This window comes from Anser brachyrhynchus, assembly GCF_964034855.1.
Source record: "Anser brachyrhynchus genome assembly, chromosome: 1".
NCBI lineage: Eukaryota > Metazoa > Chordata > Aves > Anseriformes > Anatidae > Anser > Anser brachyrhynchus.
This window is the reverse complement of record NC_137694.1, coordinates 4,592,839-4,620,326: the sequence shown is the minus strand read 5'-3', so window position 1 is coordinate 4,620,326 and position 27,488 is coordinate 4,592,839. Positions and strand designations below refer to the sequence as shown.

Here is a 27,488-nt window from a genome sequence, read left to right as displayed (position 1 = left end):
TTCACTGCTTTTCACATACAGGCCAGGAAATGGTAGAACTAATCCCCCTGGAAGAGAAGCTTTTAGTCCTGTTGGTGATTTCTGTACAGTCTGAATTCTAGGCTCTTTGTCTGACTTTATCAGTTTTATATCTGGGTATGAACTTCACTGTGACACTGAAATTTTTACCAAAACCAAACAAAGTTTGGAAGATATTTTGGGCTCACCTAATTTATTTCCCTGCAATATGGCAGCATCAGCCATTTCAAGGACAGTTCGGACCACTGGTTAACTCATCCTTAAAGACTGGAGACTCCTTGGGATACCTATTTCAGACCCCTTGTTCCTTTTCTATTAATTAGTCCAGCAGTCCTTGAACTTATATTTTCCCAGTGCTTTGACAAGGCGAAAGCTTAAGTTCTGTAGTGTGGGTAACACCCACAGCCAGTGTAGAAGTCACAATGCTGATAAATGTCTACTATGAAATGTATATTACAAAGTAGATAATATTTTTAATGGAGTTTAATATCTACCAAATCACACATGGTAAGTACAAGATACCTACTACAATCCAGCATGTCACCATATTATAGATTTATTTATTTTTAACAGAAAAGGGAGTTACATTTGAAACACTGATCATTTATAAAAGAATTGGTGAAGTCACCTTTGGTCAATCCGGCTTGGTAGGCTGACAACTACTGTTCTGGGTGTGAAGGAGCAGAGAAGAACTTTTTGTAATAAACTGGTTTAGTGCTTGAGCATTCAGGGTTTCTTCAAAAAGCTGTACAGGTGGGGGACGAGGTAATCTTTGTAATGGCCGTCTATGAAACCTTTCCCGCTGTTGTGCACAAACCAGCACTGCACGTTAGTCCCATACACGCGGTCTGTCCTGTAGTCCTTCTGCAGTCCCCTGTGAGGAAGAGGCCACCCAAAATGAAGGTCAGGGCACGACAAGAAGACATCATTAATCCTGCTTGCTCATGGCACTGCAAAGTGGTGACTTGTGTGCCTTCACTGGCAGAGAGGAAACCACAAATGCAATGGATTTTATGGTTCTGTGACTGTGTGGGCCTTTTGTGGGCATCCCAGGCACTTTCACACAGCCTATCCAAGGTCAGATTCTGAGAGCAGCTATATGGCCGGGACTGCTCATGCCCAGGTACAAATACAAAAGAACCCAACTTGCATTACTGCCTTGAGTGTCTTGCCAAAAGCTAAAGCCAGATTATTTGTTAGCAGAGGGAAAACAGGGATTTTTTTTTTCCCCCTCAAGATCCTTAAAAGTTATTAAGCCTGCAGTCAGTGATGTCATTAAAAAGAAACGAAAGATTTAGAAAGAGCAATAAAGCACGTTATGTCTACCTGGTAACAGTGAGCTTGTTTCCTTTCACTTCCATGGTGGCTTGTGGTTTCTCTGGAATTTGCCCAGGTCTTTGGTGGTGGATGTACACTTCTGGTTCAGATGCAAACTGACCTGATCAAAGAGAGATTCAAAGCTCTTTGCACGTCCTAACTTTCGTGGCTGTAATGTAAGCTGCTGCTGGGCACTTCTGAAAATCCAAGCTAGCTGCAGCAGGCAAACCACTCCTGCATGGATCATTGTGTCTCCAGCTCTATAGGATCACCACACAGGGGGGGTAAAAAGCCCTGCTTTTGAGCCAGCAAACCTCTACTTAAGCAGACTGGAGCTGTGAAGGGAAAACCACCTCTGCTGCACTGGGTTCCCACATCTTAAAAGGAGCCCTGGGTGGGTCCAGGGCTTGGAGGGCTCTTTTTCCCTGTGGATTGAGCCCTTGGCTTTTGTTTTATGCTCTTGCCAGAAAAGGGAGAGCTGAATTACAAACTTTTGCACAGACATCTCAGAAAGAAGGTTTGAGGCGTTTGATTCAGGCTTATTATCAATTCACAACAGATTAGCCAGGCTGGGAAAGCCCTGTGACAACACCACCAAGGCTAGCAGGCCTTTTATGAAAACAACCTTCACAGCCAGGATGAGGAATTATCTCCTGGCCCCTGATGTCCCACAGTGTCCTTGGACATTACAGGAATCTCTCCCATTTCCTAGTTGAATGTTTTTCACACCTTCCCCATCAGGACACAGAGATGGCTGATTCACTCAAAGGTCTAGGAAAAACCCTCCCTAGCATCCCCCTCATCCCATCACCCAGCCCTTACCTATCAGCCCATGTGCTTCAGGAGATAACTGGTTTTCAGGGGGGATGTAGATTCCCAGGAAGTCAACGTTAACTGGGTGATTCTTCCACACACGGTGCAGCAGAACCATGAAGGACATTTCCTCGCCCACGGTGATAGTGACGTTGCTTTCCTTCTTCACCGATATGAGAAGTCTAGCAGAGACAAAACAAAGCAAGGGCTCAGTTCAGCTGCCTACACGTAAGCTCTCAGGCCGCTTGAGATGCTTTGGGGCATCCAAAGCTACTGCACGGGGCTGGCAGATAGGACAGGCCCCAGGAGAAACCCATAGCCCTGGGAGAAGCCCCAGAGGTTTGGCAGGACAGTGTCTATAGGATACTTCATGCCCATCTTCAGGCAAACGAATCCTGCCCTACAAATCTAAGCTGTCACAAAGAATGGAGATTTAAGAAGTGAACCCACTGCCTACACAGGTGCCCAGTGCTGGAGGGCGTCCAGTTTTGCTGCCAGCTGTTAATCTGCAGATGAAGGTCTCCTGAATGTTGTGAGTCATCTCCCATCTATCTGTGTATATCAGGAGCCCCTTGTGTACCTCAAATAACATGAGGTGCTTACGTTCAGGCAACTGAATCTTGGTTTTTGTTAATACAGTCAGCAGCAGGGAGGGAAATTAATCTACTCATATTTATTCTTAATGAATTTAATCACTCTCTTGGCCATGCTGCCTAATCTTCATTAAATTCATAACCTTCATATTGAGACCTCAGACATCTAGCTCAGGTGCACACACCCAACTGTAGGCACCTTGCAGCCCAGATCCCACCCGTGGGTGGGAAAACCCAATGTTGTGTTGCAAACAGTCTTCACGGGGCAGCCAACAAATGCTCATCAACTTACTGTTTCCGAATGATGTGTCCTGTGTCAGACCAGGTCAGCGCGATGCTGTAAGATCCATCCTTCAGTGTTATTTTTTCTGTGTTGATCTCCACTTTCAGGCCTTTGTTTTTGAAATAAAACCCGATTTTGCCAAAGTAGGTGTCCAGTTTCTTATTTTCTGCCTTCTTGGCCCCGATTAGCTGCCCATTGACAACAACTCCTGTGAAGAGCGGAGCAGGAGATGTTGCCTAAGTGTTGGAGCACAACCTAGAGACTTGGGATTCAGCTCTCAGGAGGGAGTTCCATGGGATCAGCAGAAGTGGGGCCCCCCTCTGACCCCTCCTCCTAACAAACAAAGAATTTATCAGATCACCTCCTGATGCTACTATTCACCCCTGGCATATCAATTTGGTGGGAATCCATGCTAGGTGTTGCTGGTATTATGAGTCAATTCATAAGCCATTCAGTCCCTTGTGTGACAGGTGAGGGGGACAGGCAGTGGAGGGATTTCCCAAACATTTTCATCCTTCTGAAAAAAAGCAAACACTGCCATGCTTCAATAGGCAAACCCTGATTGTTGGGAAGGCGAGCACACAACGACAAGAAGATTCACTCTAAACTGTTTTAAGCCACCACCATTTGGAGAATGCAAGCAGAAAATTGGTTGCCAGGAGCCAGGTTCTACCTCTGCTTGCAGTGGAAGTACCCCAGAAACTTGTGCCTCTGCTTTAAGGTGGATCGGGAGTGACTTTAATGGTATGTGAGTCATTTGTGTTTAATGAGGGCAAGCAACAAGGCAAAAATCACAGAACAATTTGTGTTCTGAATGAATTTCTGGAGCGCTATAGTCCAATAATTTCTGGAGCGCTATAGTCCAATCCCCTATTCAAAGCAGGTCCAGCTAGATTGGGTTGCACAGGGTCTTGTTCAGCTGAGTGTATTATATCTTTAATGATGGAGATTTCCTCACCTATCTTGCCCCCTTTACAGTATTTGGCCATCCTTATGGTGAGTTTTTCCTAGTATCTAATCTCTAATGTGAACTTGATATGTTGCAACTGGTTTCTCTTGCTTCTTGTGCTTTTGCTATGCAACTCCGAGAACTGTCTGGCTACATCTTTACCTTCTGATTAGGTGGTTGTAAACAGCAACAAGATTCACCTTGAGACTTTGAGTACAAGCTCAAAGCTGGTATCCACCAGCCCCAGCTCTGTCAGCCCCTCCCTGTACATCCTGTGTTCCAGCCCCAAAAACATCTCTGTGGCCACCACTGACTTTGGTCCAGTTTATCAACTTTTTTTTTTGTACTGGTAGCCCTCAAATTGGACACTATAATCCAGATGTGGAGGGACATAACCACTTCCCTCAATCTGATGGCCATGCTCCTGTCACCGTGTATCCGCCTTGTAGATATTTTCCCTGTTCCCTTTCAATACCTTACAGACCTCAGGGATGAAAAGTGTGACATAATGTAAACTGTACTTTTAATTCCCTTACCAGTACCACGATCAGAAACCAAGTTGAGGATATCTCCAGGCTCCGAGTTGATATTAAAGCAGATGTTCCTCTGGCTCTTGGGCAGGTATATGATGAAATGTGGGTCGTTGTCCACTGAAACACAAAGAAAAGAAAGGGGTGTGATAAGCAGGCCAATACCTGTCCTGGAGGACACAAGCACTGCTCAGCTCTTGGTGGTTTGGTGCTGGTTGGCATCTGACCATCTCCCTGTCAACATTCAGAGACATCCATGCCTCTGCTCATTGCCTACGGGGATATCCTTGCCAGCTTCCATTCGTTTACTGGTGTTCCTCATGTTTTGGAATCATTTAGCTCTTCCTGTGCACTCGGCAAATCCTAGACCCTTGGCCAGGATTCTCTTCGCAGAAAGTGGTAACAAGTAACTTTCAGGGGATGAAGGAGCTTTTGAATGTATTGAATCTTTTGATTATATTGAACCTCTTGAATAGAGTCCTCAATATTTTTTCATTATTCTTACCAACTCCTTTATCTTCTTCAGCTTGATTCCAGGCTGATCAACATTTCCCAGAACACAAAGAATTTCCAGTGCAAAATACTTGTGTAAGATGGGCAGGTAACTTTGCCTCAGTCCCCTTCTTTTCCAAACAGTTTCTTGACTATCTCTAAGTCTTAAATTAACCCTTGATCTATGCTGGGGAGGGGTTTGATAGCTCTTTGTTTGATAGCTATGTAGATACACCCATTCACACACGGGTATAGTCACAGAGTTATTGTAGTAATACCGCTTCTGTAGGCAGTGGTTTTCCCAGCTGGTTTGTGTAAGAAGGCACTGAACTGTGGCAAAGGCCCAAGTGTTAACAGGATCCATCCATCAGCAGTGCATTCAGAGATTTTTATCTACCACAGAGCATTCATGCTGTCATTTACAATGGCAGTAACTTTACGTTGGCTTTGATGCTGCAGTGAAGCTGCTTGCATGCTCAGTGAAAGCCGCAGCCTCGGGGAAGCATGCAGCAGCAGATGGGATCACTGGAATCCTATTAGGGTCTAAACTAGTCTCCCTCTTGTAATTTAGGTCATGTTTTTACAGATTCATTTATTCCAAGTCAAAATGACTCAATATTTTAGAAAGAAAAGCTTAATCATTGGGTGCTACATGGATTTGCAAGAATTTGATGGAGGTGGCTGTGATCTGGGACACCCATGGCTGTGCCACGCACAGACCTTCAGCAAGGGCTGTATCAAGTGCCTTTCGTGCTGATGTCCTCTGCAACAGTTGTAAAGTAGCTTCATCAGCTAGTCACAGCAGTTGATTTATTCTCTTCTGCACTAGCTCTTAAATGAAGATACAGCTTGTATACAGTACAGAAAAATCAACAAGGAAAAATAGGACAGCCGACAGACCCCTCCGTCATCAGTGGTCCTGTCTGAGGCAGGCCCCGTTGCTAAATTGCTGTGTTTCATTTTACTTCATTCCAGTTGCCCCAGCTGCAGTTTAAGAGCTGGTTTAAATCACTCATGGATCCTCAGCATCGTGTCACCGAAGCTGAAATTCCCAAAGTGCCCAACAACTATGATTTTCTTTATTTGTTTATTGGGTAAGGAGTGTTGCTGTCTGGTGCTTCTCTGCAGAGAAATGCTGTAGCTTTTACCTCTGTTTATGCTCACAGCAGACACAGGAGGACTCCTTTGCTCAGGCATGAAGCTGACTGGTACAGCTGTGACATTGGCCCAGGCTGGGATACCTTTATTATTATTAGGTGCGTTTGGAGTTAATCCCAAAGTGCCTGTTAAACGACAGTCATAATTAGATTTTTGTTAGTACAGACGTTTTAACAGCATAATTTTTAAAGTAATGCAGTGGATCAGAGCCCGATGTTGCTATACCAATGTAAAGCAAGCAAAACACTATTACTACAGGCAGATTTATTTACAATTAGGATGGGTTTGCTCCAGCACCACCACCAGAGAAACATGACCTGCTTACCAGTGCAATGAAACTACACATAAGCTATTGGTGAAAAATGCAGCCTGACATTTTAACTCTTATTGAATAGGCTCCACTTCAGCAAGGCCCTCAAAGCAATGCCTTGAGTGTTCTTCCAAATGAAAAACTGCATGTTTAAAATCTAACACGCAGTAAAAAAGCTGTGCTGACTTCGGTCCTGAGTCTGGGGTGCCTGAAAATAGGTATGACTATTTCTGCATGCCCTAGGACAGCCCACGTGCATAAAGGACTACAAATAAGTGCAAGCATTTAAAAGGTAATCCTCTGCATGTCCCATTCTGCTAGAAGTTTCTCTCCTTTTGCCATAAAGAAGAGAAAGTAATTTGTCACCTCTCTCCCACTCAGTTCATAAAGCAATGTGATCTTGGATGACCCTTGAGACTTGGTTTTAATATGCTGGGCAAGAGCCAGAGCAGGGCACATGTTCTCATCAGTGAGCCATGCTCTGAAGGATGCAGGGGGGAAAGGAATTTGAGGGACAACAGCAGGACAATCACACCTTAAACCTGCATGGTCACATCTTCCAAACATCTCTCAGCATCCTCTCCTTTGAACCCTAATGCAGATGCTGGGTCATTTTTACTCAGCCAGAGTTATTTCTATTAGCACAGTCACACGTGAAGCCAGTGCAGATAACAATGGAATTAAAACCTGGTCAGAACCGTGGGAGTTTCCAAGCCATATTAACCCCACAGACTGTTAGGCATGAAGAAACTCTCCTACGCACAGCCCAGTTTTGCAATAAGGCTGTTCTGATAAAAGAACAGTTAACCAATCATTTGAAAAGTGAGTTATTTTGGTGGAAGCCTCTGAGTCTGCCTATGCAGACAGTGCAGCTCTAATGAGAGTTGTATAGGGACAGAGAGAAAAGTCTGCTTCAGATTATACATATGCTTGTATACACAAACCTTTTGGTAGAGCCTGCATGTTTTGCACAATCATAAACACGGGTTTACTTTGACATAACTTTGATAAGTTCTGTCCTCTGCTACGGTTCAGGAGTGCAGATGTTTTGACCCTAATTGCAGTGTTGTTAAGTTTTGACTATTCTGTCACACGCTGAAAGACACAAGGACCTAATGATAAAATCACTTAAGTCCTTTGTATCTTCTAAATCAAAATAAACATGATCTGAATGTCAGCTGGTGCCATCTGTAATGAATTCCCACCATAATACATGCCAGCCCTCTGCTGATCTGTTAGATTGCCGTGAGTTGTAGCACCCAGTAACAAATTCTACAGCTTGATTCAGTGTGAGGAACTAGACTTATCTGCCCCAGTAACAAGACGTTAAATCTGTGACATAGCTGGTTTATCACAAAGTTCATCACTGCAACGTCAGCACATTCAGCCCTCACTGAATCCAATGGCTCCAAAGAGCACCTGTGCAACAGGATGCTCTCAGAGCGGCTGAAGCTTTGGTCAGCGTTCCTTGAAAATACGGGCTGTCCTAAAAGTACAAATACTGTGACTGAACAATGAACACAGTTGTTTTTAAAAATACAAGGAGAACAAATCAAAAATGAGAGGTAGAGTAATGGACAGACTGAGACTCTGACCTGAGCAGCAGCCCCTTCTGGGGTCTTTGGGCTGGTCTGCCAGCATTATCTCGTCTTTCTCAGAGTTCTCGATCAGCATGGCTGTGAAGGGGGTGACAATATGATGGTCAAGGGACATCTGCAGGATGGACTTCGTGATGTTCCTCTTCAAAGCTGCAGTGGGGGCTGTGTTTCTGGGTGGGAAATAAAACAGAAGGCATGGTTAGTATCTCTGCTATGCCAACTGCTGTGATTACGCCTCCACAGAGCAATCACAGAACCAAGCTGATAGGATGCAGAGGTTGCAAGAAGGCAAAGCTGAGGGCCTATATGAACACAGTCTATATAAGAAGACTATTCTTGGTTTCTTTGGCCTTTGGGCTGGACTCAGAGAAGCCCAGTTCCATCTTTTGATCTCAACAGAAGACCTCATTCTGCTTTAGGTGGGATTCATCAGACTTCCTAAGGTCAATGGGCTTCATCCTGAAACTGTCTGTAGCTCTTACTCAGGCTCTGAAAGGTAAATTAATTTCATTCACTCATCCCCACAGCTGCATCTAAGCCTTATTCCTCTAATTAATTGCTCTCAAACCCTATTGCCTGATATCTGTGAGTGCTAACAATAGGAGTGTGAGGGGCTGAAGGTATCACCTACCTTTATTTTGATTTGTTTATCTTACTCATGTGAAGCCCATCTCCCTGTGGTCCCAGAGAGGACCAGATTGCTCTCCAGCTTCCCTTCCCTCCCACCACTGATCGTGTTTTTCTTCACCTCTCTGCCAGCATCTGGTTGACAGTCAGATAGGCCCACAGCTTCTTAGTGAATTCAGGATCTGCATATTTGTCTTTCTTCATGAAACCATCCAGCTCTTCAACATCTCGCAGGGTTTCCATGACAAGCTCTGCATTTGCCTATGGAATAAATGAGAAATGAAGATGATGGGGGGTGAGCCAGGTGAGTGGGGTGGCTCTGAGGCCCCCTTCTTGTCACCTCTTGACATGGGTGGCATTAAAGATCTACTCTGACTCCATCTATGGTTACTTCTAGATGAGAAAGTCCCAGCAGTGTTGGCCTGATGGCCATGGGGAGGGGAGCTATGGTAAGATGGTCTTCTGTTAAAGATGATTTTAGTGACAGTGGATTAAAATACGTAAAGCAGCCGTTAGCAGTAGCCAAAGAGGGTGCTACCACATACCAAAATAAGAAGCAGCTTTTCCTCTGCTTTTAACAGAGCTCTGCTATCCTCCCCTCAAGCTTTTTCATGCCCAATTCCTCCTTAGAAACAGAAGCCAAATTCTCCTTTCTCCCACAGGTCCTTGAGCAGCACTATGTTTTGGTTGAACGTGCTTGATTTTTGCAACAAATAACAAATGACGACTCCCTAACCCTATAAGAGTGTGGATATTTTGACTCTTCTCATGAAGAACGAGCCAGGTGTAGTATTTCCTCCCAATCCCATTCTGCTCCATGAGGAAGAGCAGCCCTGAAACACGGGGAAAGTCTCATTGCACAAGCCACAAGGCAGAGCATGCAAGGCCAGCACTAGGACATCACCCTGTAGAGCCACCAGCTTGAACTGGGAGGTTCAACAGCAGGAGGTTCAGCCTTACAAAGAGCTACCTTAGGGAATCTCCCCCTGCACCTCCACAAGGCACGAAGGAGGACTCCATAGTCTTAAAGCAAAATTCTGTTTTGCAAAAGGAGACTGTATGGACGAGTGAATAAACCAGCCCAAATCCCAGGAGCCGGTATCCTAGAGAGAGCCTCACTCACTGCTGTCGCTGTGACGATGCTTTCCAAGTGCTGCAGGTTCTCCGTGTCCACCTTCCCAGCCACCACGATCTCTGAGCCACCAAAGTAGTTGTGAAAGCTGCTTTGGGTGACGTCTGACACCGACTCCTGTGGGTAGTTGAACTGAATCTTCTTCAAGAGCGGGGTGGAGACCTGGTTGTAGAATTTCTGAGGTGGGAGGAGACAGAGAAGTGAGTCCAAAGCAACCCTCCTACGTGTGCTTTTCCTACTGAAAGGAGAGCAGGTGACAAAACTGGGAGCCTTGGTGGACAAGGGGGACTTTCCCTGTCCCAGTGAATGCAGAGTCCTTTATAGTTAAGCCTTAGCACATCTGTATGTGGGTATGGCACGGAGGTCTGGCCCACGATCTGTGGAAGTCAAAGGATGGTCATAAGCCCATGGGCTATTATTACAGAACCTGTTTTGTGCCTACAACTTGACCACAGGTCTATATGGGCCTACATCAATTAACAGGTTGGTCAGCTCTTGGCTATTGTGTAAGACACATAGCTGCTTCCCACCTAATTCTTGCCCAAAATTAAGCCTCTGTCTCACTTTTGTTCACTTCTGACTGTCTACCCTTTGCTGATCCCGTTGTACTTGGCTGATGTGAACCAGGATCTGCACACAGCTGGAGTCAGCATATGGGACCACAGAGGGAAAACAGGTACCCATACAATGCCACGGGTAACAGCCATCTCCTACCAAGGGGCTGCAACAGAGCTCCCAGAGCTGAGAACTTAGTGCAGCGTGTCCTATCACACCTGTCCTGGGAAAGAAGCAGTATGGGAGGTCTGATGAAACCAGTGAATTGAAATGGAATAAGGGTATAAACAGAATAAGGAAATAAGAGTTTGTTCCTGTTCACAGACTTGTAGCTAGAGCCTCCTAGAACTGTGCACTTTCTTATATTGGTAAATTTTGGATTAGCATTTAATATTTGTGTTTGGGTATTTTCTAGCACTGAAGTGGCCTGAGGTAAAATCCAGGCCTTAATTTTAATTCAGGAGATCTATTTTGGTTAGGACTGTTTTATAGTATATAAATCCTACACTGAGCAGTACAGTAAATATGCATTATAGATGCTATAAAAATTGTAACTAGGAGCACTGAGCTGTTAGAAAAAAACTGGGTCCTTGGTTTCAGAGGCAATGGGCAAGAAATGCACCTTCATTTGGGCAGAGGTCTCCTGATTTCCAAAAATCCTCTGGGCCATGCCACGGTTGTCAGTTGCAATTCTCTGCAGGAAATCATAATCTACATCAAACCCAATTCCGAGGCAGAAGAGAGAGAATTCATCCTTTATGCTCTGCTTCACATTCTTCTGGATCGTAGTCAGCTTGAGCTCACCTTTGAGACACACAAGGAATGACATCCATATGAGCAATGGTGCAAGCGAGAGTGTCTCTTGCAGTGTCTCTGGTTCTCTCTTAATTATAAGGAGAGTCTAGACAGCTAGCTCAGATGACAAGCCTCCATAAAATAAGGTCAGATAAACCCTGTCTACAGTGACATTTGGGCTTCTCCCAGATGGAGATTAACAAATCATTTCCACTGAAGACAATTCCTTTGAACTATCTTTTGGTATATGATGATATATTCTTTGTGTATTCAGGGCTTTTACTAACTTCCCAGGGAGTCAGCCATTGCAAAGCATCTAGGCTTCTCCCAGAACTCCTGCTTTAAGCTCTCCGCAGACTAAGACATCTTCATATAGGTTTGGTTTGTCACATTTACTATGTCTTATGCCACCATTGTCACAGTTAAAAACAAAAACAAAAACAACTCACTAAAACAAAACAAAAACATTTTTTTTTAACTTATTTTGAATGGCAGTTTGTCTAATGGGCTGGCATCTTGCACTGATGGATTACTTCTGGCCTGTGTCAAATTCAACCCAAATTAATTTGCTTTCTGCCTTATTTTCCTGATTTCAATGTTACACTTGGGACTGTATAGATCTGTGTGGCCTGAGACCACTGGAAGAGGAAATTTTCTCTAAGGTTGTTGTGCTTACCTCTCCTTTAGGACTCATGCGTCTCTGTAGTTGCAAGAATAACCTGCATAACATAACCTGCATAACCTGCTCGTCTTCTGAAAATTTCTGTACAAAGCCCCATCGCATCTCTAGCACTTGGCAAAAGAGCAGTGAGCCATTGCAAGAAAGGGGAACACATTTTTTTAAAATTTACTGTCAGAGTGTCTATGTGCTGCATGCATTTGTCAGGCTAATTCCACTGGCCTTTCTTCTCACTTAAAGCAGGATCCTTACCTACTGTTGGGTCTCCGTCAGAAACCAGTACAATCATGGAGACTGAGTTAGGGTCTAACATGCCTAAGTTTTGGGCTTCATTCAGGATGAACGTGGCTCGGAGAAGAGCTTCATTAATATTTGTGCCTGTCAAAGACATAATGAAGAAAACAGGTTTGATTCTTTTTGAGTCTCTTATCAGATCCAGATCACTCCTGAGATACTAATGGAATTAATTAGCATGGACAAAGACCTGAGATCAAGGCAGCAAACCCCCTCCTCTGTTATGCTTTTGGTACATCTGCTAGCACTCTGGTTCCCTGAGGAAACAGAAGCTGAAAGGTGTTGCATGTGGGTCATTGTGTTAAACAGACCTTCTCCATTTTCCTCATTTATAGTTATACCATTTATTGAAATTAACAGAATCAGCCAGGCTTTACATCTCTAGTAGAAACAGCAACTTAATTCATCTGCTGTAATTCATCTGCTCTTGAGTTTGTTCACCAGCGTGTTACTTTTTCGTACCAAGATATTGAAATATATGAATACTTATATGAAGGTATACACACTTGTATGTCCACACACATACACATTTTGCACCAAGTTTTATGAAGAGACCAGATGTTGATACCCCTTTTTTTCCCCTTTTCAGTGGGGGGCTCCCCCACTGCTGGTAATTCCAGTAGGACCAGAATGAAGCCTCCAAAGGCTGAAAAGGGCAACTGTCCCTGTTTACCAGTCAAGGAAATAACACACAAATCAGATGAACGGCTTGCACAGGGTGGTACTTACTAGATCATGGTGTAGTCTACAACTTACAGCCTTTGGGGACCCTGGAGTTGGGCTATGTGAGACCTTGCTTCACAAAGCCATGAGATGGCTGTGGTCTTTCATGTATATTTGGGGTCTGTAAGGCTGCAGGTAGGCCCTACATATTAAAGATAGCTGTACTATGGTGCCATAATAATTTAGAGGTGACATACCAGCCACAGACATACCTCATTGCTGGGGCATGGTATTGTGGCAGTGCTAACAGGGCAGAAGAAGGGTCTACAGTTCTTTTACTTCTTCCCTAAGCTCATATCTGTCACAGTTTATTCATGAGAAGGAGATGCCATCACATTCCTTAACACAATAAACTGGAAGCCTTTTTCTCCTTTAGCCCCAGGGCATGCTTATCCCATCTCAGGAATCAGACTTTTTGTTAAGAATACGCCACCAATCTGAGGGTTGTCTTAGATACCCATTCCTGTGATAATTCCGAGAGCACCTTGCAATCAAAACCTCATACCCCCGTTGGGATGGATTGTCTGGATGTACTTCTTAGCGTCTTCAACCTGCGCTGGGGTGGCTGAGACTAAATTATCTCTCCAGCACCGGACATTGTGGTTGAAGTCAATAAGAGAAAACTGATCGGCAGCACGGAGCTCACTCAGTATTGCCTTCATGGCCTCGATGGTCTGAAAAGAGGAAATTCAAGGGATGATAAATTTAATGTCCTGTTGCTGAAAGCATCTTCTTAACGTGGCTACAAGCAAATAGGTGCCTCTGATGAATAAGAATGTGAGTACTGGAATCCAAAATAGCATCTGCTTCACAAATCTCTCCTTGTTTACACTTCTCTCATGAAGTAGAACTTTTCTCTAATGAAATACATGAAAAATGCAATTAGCAAGAACAAACCCATGTGTCTCAACCTATCCTTGCTTAACACCTGTTAACAAAGGGTGAGGTTAGAGACAGAAGCAGTATGTGAGACATTGTGGTCCAGGAGAAAGGAATTACTAGCTCAGGAGATTTAGCTCTGCCCGCAATGCTGTCATTTTAGGCTGGGTAACATCTGTTTGAAGATATGTGATTTCCAGAAGTAACAATTAGCCTATATCCCAGTTCTGCAGCATTAATTTCCCCAAGGAAGCAATATGCCAAGTCTTAGTATTACGCTCTGAAATAAATTCAAATATACCTAGATCATCGCAGACAAATGTTTGTCTATCCAGTTCTTAAAAACCTTCAGTGACAGATGATCTACTACCTCCCAAACTCCCCTCTCAGCATTACAAAATTGTTTTATTTTATTTTTTTTGAATATTTAATATAAATCTTTCCTGCTGTAAATCCATCTGATTCCATCTTATTCTACCTTTGGTGGACATGAGTGTCAGTTGCTGGGTTTTTCTTTTGGAACAACAGATTGCATACTTGAATGCCGATTATGTCTCTCTACGTCTTTTCTTTTGCAGTCTAAACCATCATATTTTTTTTTTTACCCATGGGTTATATTGTCTAAACCATTCTTACTGCTGTTCAGTGGGCAGTCAACAATTTGTCCACAACTTTTTGAAAGCAGGGATGTAGTACCTCCACTGAGACTTTCTCAGGATTTAGTAATGGAAGTTTGAAAAAAGGATGTTCAGTGTTCTTGTAAAATGCTTTGTGATGTGTCAAATAAAATTTTACTTTAGAGCTAAAATCGGTATTCTGATGGCAATATCTCTTCCTTACAACATGAAAGGAGAATTACAAATAATGACTAAAACCATGAAGACCTTTATTCAACAAATATTCACCAAATTCACTGAGACTTTTGACAAAGTGTAAAGAATCAGCCTGGTAATTCTGAGTGGCAGTCTGCCACAGAGTTGGATGGTAAAGCACATGGGGAAAGTTGGCAGGAGGTTCTTTTAGTCAAACACTTACTTGTTTCATTTTCAGTCCCCACATCGAGCCACTGACGTCTATAACAAACAAAATGTTTTTGGGCAGAGGATCAAGATTTTCCGGAGCAAAAAAGTGAATAAAATAGCCATTAAAAATCTGCAAAATAAAATAAAAAGCTTCACTGTCAAGTGAGCTATGTTAAAGATGCCAGGAAACTCAATATAACAACAGAACAGAAAATGTTATTCCTCTTTATGGACCAAATCTAACTTCAAGGTCTGCACATATTTGTACCCGTAGCCTTACACCATCTATACTCCATAGTCTTTACTGTTAATCAAGGAAAGCAGAGCCCAGTTCTCGGACAACTACCATGCACTGGCACGGGGATGAATGAAAATGTTTTTAAAAAGGCTGTTCCCTCTGTAATAATTCAACCACATAACTCTGCTTCATGTTAACATAAAAATAGTGATGTTCTGTCTGTCTCCTTATAATATATTGGTGCAACTTCCAATGACTGTCCTCTAATTCAACATCTAGTAATGAAAGACATTGGCTTGTGGACAAGACAGAAATCTGCTCCTGACTATATGTAGTTCCACGCCTTAGTCATAAATTAAGTAAATCCATTCTGCTCACTTAAAAACTCTCTGTTCTTTCAGTTGGATACAGAGCTTTCTCTCATGCGTGTTCTCCCTGAACATACCAGCACAGCTTCATTTCTGCCTACTGAACTGCAGAAGGAATACAGTGATGATGTTTAGCACAGTTTGCCTAATGACAGCAATTTGCGTATTCACAGATCTCGCATCCTGGTTAAACAATACTTACTTCTAATTCTCCACCCGTGTTTTCTCTGTTCACATCATACTGCACCACAAAATTTCCATCTACTGCTGTGGAAGAGCACGTGGGGCATTTTCGTTGTTGAGCCATCGTTGGCTTGAAAGAAACATGAGCCTGGAAACGAGAAGTGATCATCAGTTAATCAGATGTTGTGTGAAAGGTGGATCATTGAAATGAAAAGAGTTCAGCTATTTATGAAATATCTTATTTTACTAAAGATTTTCTTCCTTCTTTATTTACACACTTGTTTTAAGTGAAAAATTGACTTTGTCACTTCAGAACAAAAGCTATGCTAAGGTTTGCCTGGACATGCTGATTCAGTAGCAGCAACTGTGACTCAAACATGGTGACACATTTCTACAGCACCAAATCTTTCTATCAGAGCCAGGCAAACCATTTCTAGTAAGTAATATGATGTCTTATTTAGCATTTTCTTAGTTGAAACTATTCATAATTTTATAAATATTTTGATTTTCATTTATTTTTTTTTTCTGAAGAAATAAGAGCTTTTCATGTGTCTGTAAATTGAGTAGTAGAAATTATTTTCAGTCCTGTGACTGGTTTTGCAGGTTTTATGTTATTATTTCTCTGCTTTGACTAGATAACATAAAATTTCTTAAGAAGACATAATAAATGTACCTAGAAACAAACTTTCCCACATACTCAGAGTTAGTGCTTGTGCAGCATCTCCCTTATACTGTAAGGTCTTTGGAACATGTGAAACATCCTCTCTATTTCAATGTTATGAATACTCAGGACTCTTGGCAATATTTTGCTATAAAGCCCTTATATATGCTATTAAGAATATTGCCATGACAATAAAGGTGAATAATGGCAACAAACAGTGCCTTCAGACTTGAGAAGAATGTGCCATAAAAGCAGCTGAATTAGTGTTCGTTTTTACTCTGAATTAGCATTCACTTATTTGCCTTCAAATTCATGATTAAACTCTCTCCGATGATATCTGTTCATGTTAGCTCTGAATTAGTTTGCTAAACTAGGAATGTGTGTGAATGAGACGTGAAGCTGAGCCTGTATATCAAGGAACAGGCCTGAAAGGCCTGATCAAGGCCTGATATACTGTTATAGCAATATAAACTGATTTTGGGGTCTGAGTCACACACCTTGTGTTAGATCTCTATCTAAAAGTGAGAGGAGATGTACCCTATCAGAGTCATCACTAGAAGTTTCTTGAATTTTTTTTCTACTCTTGGAAGGTTTATCTGTACACAACAGCTATGCTGAAGATAGCTAGGCTAAGAATGTCAAGGAAAAGAGCAGTCCTAAAATAATTCACCATGCAGATGTTCTCAGTTGAAACTGAGATTAGGGAGTTATTCCAGAGTGGTTATTCCACTTGATATTCATCACCTACCTTTTTCACATCCAGCAATTCCTGTGTACTGCTCTTTCAGAATTACAAATGAAAGCTTTGTGCAAAGATGGGCAGACTACATGCTCTTTCTGTATTGCTCTCACAGTGGTATAGGAACATCTTGTACATACAGCTAGGTAGCAATATTGAAAATACTATATTTTTGTCATATTTTTCCATACGTGTAGAAGGTTTGAGAAAATACCATAACTGCGTAGTAACGAATGTGAAAACTGAAGTTTTCATGCTATTTCCACTCCGTGACTGTTACCTTTTTCTCTCCCTTGGAGATGGTGGTGATTCCATTAAAATGATCTCCGAGGGAATTGGGAACATGTACATAGCGAAGTCCCTGAGGCTCAATAATGCGGACATCCACCTAGAGGCAGCGAGGGAGGACATTTAGTACAGTGCAGTGCCAGTGTTGTACACACTGGGTATTCCATAAACCCTCCACAGGCAAACTCCACAAGAAGGGTGGGATCCTCTTGAGAATGCTCCTGTAGGGCTAATTTCATTTGGGGTGGGGATATGCAATATTGAAAACAAATGATGACAGAAAGACCAAAAAAAAGTGTCCAAAATTAGAAGAGTTTGTTGGAAATGTTCATTCTTTCTTCTTCTCTCTCTCCCTGTGGCAAGCACTGGGGCAGGAGTCAAGGGTGATATGCTGAAAGCAGAAAAGCATGAAATGTCTCTGCCTAAGTGCTGCTTTGGGTACTGAGGCCAGGAGGAATGTTAGGTGTTGAGTCTTCCTCTCTACATATGCTATTGACAGGACAAAGAGTATTTTCATTTTTGGCTGGATGGCCTGAGATAAGGACTTTTTCTGTTTGTGTTAATAAATAGTTAGGAGGTCTACTGGGAAGCAGGATATGGTGTCCTTTTCAGTAAGACTAACTCAGGCCTTTGGAAAACTTGAAACAGATCACAATCTGCACCAAGGAAATGTGAGCAGCAAACTTTCATTTACAGCTTGTGCTGAAGCCAAGGAAAGCTGAAGAATGCATTTGTGATACAGAACCATAAGAACGGCCAGATGGAAATGTCCAGCTAGCCCTGAATCCTGCCTCTTGACAGAAGATGGAGGACACTCTTGGATGAGTATAAAAAAGAGGGTAAGAATAAAACTAATTATCTTTTGGCAGCCAGCTGTGGAGGAACTGTCATTCAGAGAACATCTGCTATCGTAGGACACTATCTCATGAGGCTAGGATTATTGTAAAAACCCCTATTCTGAATAAGTAGCAAACCTTGTTTGTTTTCCTTTAGTCAAGGGAAGTTTACACAAGGGTATACATGGACCAAATCTTGTTTGCTCATGTGGTTGTGACGTTTAGTCGGTCACGACTCTGGAGATGCCCAACCATGTTACCATGAGAGGAGGAGGCAGGACACATTTGCTCTTCACTCATGTGGCTACACAGCTCTTGTCTTGAAGTGTCTGATGCTGGCCTGTGCAGTGACCTTGAGGCTATTTGCATCAAGACCACATAAAAGGAAGGAGCTGTAGAAGAAATGTCCTGCTGTAGGGCTCACAGGAACTTTGGCTGCTTTCTCAGGGAGGATTCACCCGTGGGGTGCTGCCTACACACACCAGCTCTACTTTACCTCCATGTGCTTTGCCAAGCGTCCTGGCTTCATGGAGATAACATGCTCATAGGAGCTCAGTTTCCTTCGAATCATTTCCTGATAGTGAAGTTCAAACTGGATCCTTGTTCCTGGAGGCACATTCACTTCAGTTTTGAAGTTTTCCATATCCAAGGCATTGCTCCTGAAAAGTTAGCTGTGGCATTATTTTGAGAAAATACAAGGAGAAAGAGAGCTTTTTTTGTGTTTTGGTTTAGAGTTATGCATTTGGTGAATCCAATTCTAACTGCGGACTACACCAGGGAACTGTTAGCACAACATGTATTATCAAGCTGAAAGCAGAAACGCAAGTTAAGTCCCTGACAGTTAATTATCAGAGTTGCTCTAAGTAAGCAAAACCTGCCTCTCTAATCTTTCTTCCTTCCTAGGGTCCTCCCTCAACTCTTTCCTCTTGGAATAGGCCAGCTCAGTCCTCATATGAGTAAGTTTAGTACAGTATCCATATGCCAAAATCCTTATACCTCACTATTCCAGCAGCTTTGCCTTTGGCTTTTGCTTGAGAGTACATTCTTCTGGCTTCAGATTTTTCTCGAATCGAGCTGGTAAATGTTATACCATTGACATCCCTAGGAGATAGAAGATAGTCAGTTTGTAAAAGAAACAATTTCACCATCAATGACTGTTTTTCTACTTTAGAAAAACATCAGTGAAATCTAATCTCTTTATAAGCTGGTGGGAAATAAATTAATAAGGCTCTTGCTTAACCCCAAATTAATGTTTTCCAGTAGGTCTGCATCTTTTTTCCCTGCCTGCTTTTTTTATTTCATGTAGCCAGCCCAGGGCAGCTAGTTACTCATGTCCTAGCTGTTTTGAAACATGGATCAGTACGTGTCTGCCAAGCAACAGCTGGCTGCTGCCTTTCTGAATGCATATGGAGCCAAGCTACCTTCTTTCTGTTTGGTGAGGGTTCTCATTTGGGTCTCTGCTTTGATCTGGTGCCAATTTGCACAAGACAGGTAGTCCATTTGAGACTTCTGTCCTCTTGTCAAATTTTGTTGACATTGGCCAATGGCCCAACAATTACCAGGGACAGAGAGATGGACAGACAGATAATACAATGACACAAGCCTTTCTGCATTGAGAAAGTGTGTTTAAATTACACCAAGGCTGGAAAATAATGAGGTATTTTGATTTTATGAATATTTTCCTCCCACTATGTTCTCCCTTATTATCGAACCTACTAGAGCACAAGGTTGTTATCTGCCCACTACTTACATAGTAAAGTTGTCAATAAAAGCTCCTTTGGGAACTTGTACATCAAACACTATGTGCTGGGACCGTTTTGCGTTATTCACCATTTTGGCTTGGATCATAGTGTTGGCCAACCGTGAGGTTATAGTGGATTGGACTTTGTAGCTGTAAAGACCTATCTTGTCATCGTCCTCCACCTGTAATTGACAAAATGACTCTATAAATTTGGGACACAGATAGAGAATATATTCTAGGGCAGTATCAACTCCTTTATAGTCTCGGTGTCTTTTTTTCAACCACTGTTCATTACAATATGGCAGCCAGATGGATCACGAACTCCATTTTAAGACATTTCCATATTTCATTGCCACGGTGACAGTGTGGAAAACTCATTTGAATATAGCTTATTATAACATTTCATCTGAAAGGTGGAATTTATTAAGCTGGAATACTTTCCTTGCTTCTGACCATACAATCAGTCCTTGGAAAGACTGTAGGTGTAATTCAGCATAGAAGGGTTGTTACACAGTAATTTTCAACATCACATATTGAGGAAGAGGGAGCTTCTATTTTCAAGAAAGGTCCTAAATAAAAAAGACCTGAAGCATTGAATATTGACCCAGTATTGTAAATGGTTAAACCATAGCAGTGGCAGAACAGTATTAAACTGGCATATTAAAATCTGCCTTTGTCTAATCACTTTTGTTGCTTATTTCTTCATATTTACCATACTCTTCTCCCTCCAAGAGCAGTTGTATAAACAGCATTATGCAAACAGTCGGCTGTTTAAAGAAAATAGGTTAATACCCAACCAGGAGTAAAAGCAAGGAACTGAACAAACAAAAGGATTGATTTCAAAAAAAAAAAAATAAAACGGTTAACTACAAAATCACTTTGTTCAATATTTTTCCACAGAGGAAGGAAAAACTCACCAAATCTTCAACGTACCCCCAGTCGGATGTGCTTCTCTGCAAAAGAAAAATACAGAGAATGTATTTCAGCAGAGCTAAGAGCACAGATTGTGGCTGTTTCGGACAGTGGTAACTATTTAAAAGCTGCTTTCAAAATGATCAGAATTAGTTTGAGTTCTCAGACATGGTGTGCAGATTCCTTTTGCCTTATTTTATGTACATGGGATCTTGGAGCATGTGATCTACCAGCTGTGACTTAGACGCTGTCAAAACAGAAAGGCAGCTCTCTTATTTGATCGTATGAAGAGAAAAAGAAAAGATTGTCTTAAGAACTTAAGTATTCCTTCAACAATAAAAAAATCCTTTGTGAAAACAAAACATGCTGGCAAAAAGTCTTAGGCAGAAACCCTAGCTTTTAACAACAACAACAAAATCTCTTGTCTTTCTGGGAAAAGTGGAAAACCTCAAAACCCTGAATTTTTTAGCTCTTTTTGTTTTTATTTACATTATAGATTATTTATTTATATTATTGAATTGGATGTGATATGTATTTATATATAAATCTATTATGTAATTGATGTTATATCAATTTATACACTTTTATATATGCAATGTTAGTTCTGCATGCATTGCTTAGATGAGCCGAAACAATGCTCATTAGTGGTTGTTTTTATTTCCTGCCATATGAATATTTCCACTTGGGAATTTCTCTGAAGAGGTGGTGACATCTTGCGGCCATTTGAATCATTCTGTTTAATTCCCTGAAACTTAAACTCATAGCAGTAACCCTGGAATGGGATTTGGCTCACCTAATTCTAAGGAGAGAAGCAATTGCTTAATACAGCTGTCTACATTGGTTTTATTGTCACGATTGGGCAACCTCAGCTCTTCAGAATGAATGGGGTGATCGACTTCATCTGGAAATAGATACCTTCATTCAGTTGAGTGAATTCTGCCCTAAACCTCACTGACTGTACTGATTAGGGCAGTGGGTGCCCAGTGCTGCTGGAGGTGCCCAAGGGTACCACCTTTCTGTCAGATGGGGCTCCAGGCGGTCATGGGGCTCTTGTAGGTCTTTCTTGTTATTTGACAGCCCATGAGATGGTTTGGACCACCTGTGCTACCTCACACACTACTAGATGCATACAATACGGCAACAAAATTAAGGCCTTCAGCTTCACTGATGATGATCAGGAACCTAGTTCACATACTGATGGATAAATTATGAAAATGTACAAAAACAGATCAATTCTATCTCAGTTTTACTTAGTACATAAAGCTAAAAGGACCCCAAGCCACAGAAGATGCTTATGATAACTGCTTTAGTCACATGGTGCATTAGTAATTTTGTTTGAAGCTAATTTATATACTAGGAGAATCTAGAGCTGCATAAGAGGTGATACATGTCATAGCAAGATCATTTAAATGAGATGATTGTAAGGATTCTTTGAAGCCAGACAGGTAGACTGCAGGATTTCTGCCTCACTGAGAACACATTCAGGTTTTTATTTCACAGTCGTACAGGTTCCACCTGAAACATTCAGACTAGGATTTCAGTCTCTGGAAGTTTATGGCACTGTAGATACCCTCTGCAAAACATGATTGGTTGATCCTTGCATAGTCCGTCATGAAACCTTACAAACATCATTGTACAATGAACTGGACCCTTTACATCTGATAAAGAATCAGACTGTGAAAAACAGCTATTATCCCTAGACATATCCTTAGAGTAGGAAACATCACAACTGTGGGTACCAATTAAGAGTAAACAAACCTCAAATGAAACAAATTCAATTTTGAATTTGTACAATGGGGATTTTTTTTTTTAATTTTAATTGTGGTACCTTAGTACATTGGGGATTTTTTATTTTTAATTGCGGTACTTTTCTGTTTTTCAGTGGATCTCAGGTTTTCCAACTCACCCACATAAAGCTTTCAAGATGCCCAAGTTTCCTTCCTGATTGTTTTTGTGAGGGTGGAGGAAAAGGGGGAGGGAGTGCTAGAGACATGAGCTTATCACTTGTACATGTAGTGACTCCCACAGCTGCTGTTACTGATCAGACATGGGGTGGGCCAACCAGCCCCCTTGGGATCTCAAAGGTTGCAGAGTGTAGCCACTCCAACAGGTCAAGAGGACAAAGCTGTAGATAATTACATTTCAGGTTTTAGTGCTGGTGTGGTTACTGAAAATATGGCTTTTGAAGAGACTTCTGTGGCACGTGAGATTCGTGCTATTTCTAAAATGAAGACTTGTGGATATTTTCCTTTGCACCACATCCAAATCTGCTGATGACCACACTGCATGGAAACAATACCTTGTGCAACACCTAATGTATGGTAAAATGCATATTAGGGTGGAGACAAGAAGTGCCTCAGGAACTGCTCTAAGCATCTGGTCTTAATAGATTCAGAGCCCTATCTTCAGGGAACTGAGACTCATCTTTTCCTGATATCTGTGCAGGCTATGGATATTTAGCCCTCAGTATGGTCTTTGTTCAAATCACTGTGCATGAATGTTGCAACTGCTATGCAGTCTATCACAAATCAAATATTAGGTACTTCAAACTGCCTGTTACCCATGGCTGCTGACCTTGTCTCCTTCTGTCTTGTCCGGGGAGGACGCAGCCATGGCGTCTAAGGAAGGAGTGTATTATGAGAGGTAATGCATTAAAAGAGATTGCAGGGGTTTTAGGTTATCTACGGGATGCCTCCAGCAAGTTGATTCCCAGAGAAGCTGTGGATGACCCATCCCTGGAAGTGTTTAAGGACAGGTTGGATGGGGCTTTAAGCAACTTGGTCTAGTGGTAGGTGTCCCTGCCTATGGCAGAGGGTTTGGAATTAGATGATCTTTAAGGTTCCTTCCAACCCAAACCATTCCATGATTCTGTGATTCCACCCTCTCACTCCTTCCTCATTTCCTTCCTGTGCTGGTTCTCATGGCGAAGAAACCAAGCAGGCAGAACAGTAAAGGAATTAGGTCTGATCTCACAAGTTGGAGGCTCTGTACAGCTGGGATCAGGACCAGGCCTGCTACAGAACATCCTGCCTTGCAGTCTAGACACAAGCGCCATTATCTCTAAAACAGACATAACGGTGCTGCTCCACCACACAGAGGTTCACAAGGTTACCTGCATTCCAGCCCATCAGTTGGAATGTTTTTGTGGTCTGTTTCTGTGGTCACAAGGACCATTCACATACCTGAGACACAGCGATTTTGGAATTACTCAGGAACAATTTTATTTTTTTTTCAACAAAATACTTAATCTGGTATCTAGAAGCCAGTTCTTTCTCTTTATGGCCCATCGGCTACAGAGGACCTCTGTTTTCTTGCCAATGAGCTAGTGAGCTCACTGCAGGAAAATGTACTGCTAAAACAATAATTTGGAAGATAGTCTTCCTCTAATGAGAGACAATAAATAACTGTGTATCCACTGTTGGCCAAAAGCTACAGTCTCGAGAGGGTTTGGTTAGTTCATTTTCATTCATTAATCTAGTTCACTTCATTTATTAATCTATTAATCTTTTAACATGAGGGTAATTCATCCTGCAGCTGAGATCTTCACTCTACTGGTTTGCAAAGACTCATTTGATAGGTAAAGAATGGGAAATAATATACAGATGTAAGGAATAACTGGTATCATTAAAAAAAAACCACTAGTAGGATTGCAAATTATTGCATACATATGTCTATATCACTATGTATCCAGAAAGCTGGGGACAAAGACAACATAATATATATAGCACTAATATAGATATATTGGAAAGAAATGATGCCCCAAAGAAATGCAGCTAGAGAGGATTTCTGCTTTGATAGTCATTACAATATTTAAATACTGGTCTGGCAAATGTGAACTGGCTTAATTCATATTTATGTTAAAATCGTCTATCTTTCTGGCAGTGTAATGGGAGCTTTAGGTGTCATTAAACTACATTTAGACTCATTCAAAAAGAAAAGCCTTAGGATAAAGATGAATCACATTTGCCTGAGCTTAACTTCAAAGGTGCTGGAAAATCCAACTTCATTCAAGAAGATCTTTTGTTTTTACTATACTGAGCAAGCTCAAGAAAGGCAACATCAGAGCTATGGTGGAAGTCAAGGTCCACTACAATCGTCATTGTTTTCATTCAGTGTAAAAAAAGCCAGCATCTTTAAATAACTGATATCATTATTTTTTCTGTTAATTACTACCATGTAAAACACAAAAAAACTCCTGCAATGTTGTTTTAAATGCTTCTGTTCCAGAAGCTGACAGAGTACAATTATCTGCAACACATCAGCATGCTGGAAAGAAATTTTCTTCCCTGGTCTCAGACTCTACCAGATCATTTCCCATGTGACACTGTAATGCACTCTTTTGACCTGAGCTAAATATGAATGAATGGACTATCTGCAGCACTGGAAGGTCTGAACATACGTTGCCAATGCCAAAAGTTCTTGCCTTCCATTTTCTCATGGAAAAACCCCACAAATATCACACACAAAATCTGACAATTATGTCCACTGTTTATCATCTGTATTATGTTCCTACCTTAGCAGCTCAGATATAAAACAAGACCATGTGCTAGGTACTACAGAAAGGGTAGTAGCAGTTCTCCCAACAAGATATGTGGAGGTCTCAATGTATATAAGGACTTGCAGGTCCCACCTGATTGCGCATTCACAACCCTTGAAATGGAACAAGCTGCCTGGGAAGAGCTCCCAGGGATTATTGCTTCCCTTTTCTTGAAGCATTTCAGGGTACTGTACCTGGTACCTGCCATTTCTTGTCTTGGAGACTGGAGGGAATCCCTCGATTTCCACGTCAATCAGGTTTTCCACTTCCTAGAGGAGAAAGAAAGGGAAAGAAAGAGGTATTGCTGCTGTCTTAACAATTTGTTTCATCACTTGAATTGTTGTTGATTAGCACTCTGAGTTCCAAAAGGAATTTACGTCCCCTTGGTGCACATGCAGAGCAGAGGTTTAAACTACCTCAGACCAAAATGCTGCATATTCATCATACATTCAGTTTCCTTCTGTGGCCAACTAGCTTTATACACTCTTAAAACATCATGACTTTCACTATCATTTTATAACCTTTTCTTCTGAAACAATGAGTAATATTTAATATACTGAAATGCCCATAAAAAGCAAGAGGCAGATTACCATTGGAATGGGTCCATCTATGTTAACTTCAACATTTCAGATACTGATCTCACTTAAAACAGCAAGTTTAGAGAATTTATGCTCACATCAGTAGAAACTGTCTCTGATTTTATACTTAGGAATTAAGTTTGTCCCACTGACAGCAAAGGAACATCAGGTCTTTTCCAAGTGCAAATCCGTACTGATTCAATTAGAAGTCTGTTTTTTACACCACAGCAAAACCCTTAATTAAACTTTCTTAGCAGTTTAATTTATGGCAATAAAGAAATTTAAGTTCATGAGTTGCTCTCCAACTTAAATGATAGCATACATGCAAAGTTTTGCACGAAATTAACTTAAATTGTTTAAGCACATTGGTATTAAAGTGATACAATATCTATGGTTAGAAAGGAGCACAGAACTTTTTTTTCCGTAATATTTTTCTAGAATATTTTCTAGAATATATATAGGAATCATAAACACAGGATAAAAATCTCACTGTGTCTTGAAGAGCTTTGTAATAAGAAAGAACAAGAGAATATCCCTTCTCATTAATTCTTTTTGTTAATCTTGCAAAATAAAACAAAGCTTTGTATGATCTCTGCTGACTTCATAGAAATACTGCAATACACACTTGAAAGTTGAATTTGAAACAGAGTTTTCAATTCATTTGGAAATAGGTATAGACACTCAAATATAAATTCATGGGAGTCTAGGGGTTTAAATCTGGACTCAGCTTTCAAGTCAAAACTATAACTAAACTTCTTTTTATTATTATATTATCTATCCTAAACAATTTCATGCTCTTCTATAAACTATCTTTCTGCTAAGAAATGTACAGTCAATGGGATCTTAATGCTATATTTGAATTCCTGTTAACAAAAAAATGAGTTCATATGAAACTTTGCAGAAATTCATCGTGGCCCATACAGGAGACCCCATCCACAAAGATAACTAAGTGTTGGGTTGCTGTTTATTCCAGGGACACTGGTTCTAAACCACACTGAAGGGTCTGAACATAGAAGCCCACTTGAATGTTTAAAGGTTAAAACCACCAGAAGAAGGCAAAGTTGAGTTAAAAATATGAATCCCGATGGAAAGAAAATTGGAGTTATGCTTATAACATCCCGGCTTTAATGATATTAAAAAACAACACTAGAAATGGCAAGTGAAAACCAATTATCAGAACAATTCTATTTACAGCTCAGAGTAGAAGAGAATTCATGGGGCACAAGCAGAACGATGAAGCAATGACCCAATTCCGCCCTCACTCAAGCCAGCTCCAACTGATCTGGACTTCAGCAAGCCAGGCAGACCTAGGCCCTGCCTGGAAATACTCACATCTGGGATTTCATCGATAACGAGGTCAAAGCTTCCTACTTCAGAAATGAGGTACAAAACCATTAAGCAGACCAGGTGCTTCATTTTCTTCCTGCTCGTCTCCTGAGAACAGCCCGCATAGGTACTAGACACAAGATCTTCCCTTCTCTGAGACAAGTTCAAGGAAACGGCTTGGGGTTATGTAGTATTTTGAACAAAGTTTTGAAACGCTGACTTTGTTTAGGCCATAGGTAAATATTTGCCTTGCAACACAAGTCAGAGCTGTGGTGTCCGAGCAAGGGTTATCCAAACAGTGTCTTCGCTCGCCT

At 41.5% G+C, this 27,488-nt stretch overlaps 1 protein-coding gene across 1 annotated transcript; it reads right to left on the bottom strand.

Moving 5' to 3' along the window:
• Positions 1-558: 558 nt before the first annotated feature.
• On the bottom strand, positions 559-27,363 carry ITIH2 (inter-alpha-trypsin inhibitor heavy chain 2). The gene is made up of 21 exons (XM_080567849.1): positions 27,181-27,363; positions 25,465-25,539; positions 20,739-20,774; positions 19,831-20,003; positions 19,077-19,181; positions 18,577-18,739; positions 17,237-17,344; positions 15,576-15,704; positions 14,781-14,897; positions 13,372-13,540; positions 12,102-12,227; positions 10,998-11,179; positions 9,812-9,997; positions 8,810-8,949; positions 8,059-8,231; positions 6,144-6,278; positions 4,510-4,623; positions 3,034-3,232; positions 2,158-2,330; positions 1,345-1,456; positions 559-892 (listed from the first exon to the last, which is right to left on the bottom strand). Exons 1-21 carry the CDS (start codon positions 27,262-27,264, stop codon positions 745-747), a joined length of 2,847 nt encoding a protein of 948 aa, XP_080423975.1. The 5' UTR covers positions 27,265-27,363; the 3' UTR covers positions 559-744.
• Positions 27,364-27,488: the final 125 nt, after the last annotated feature.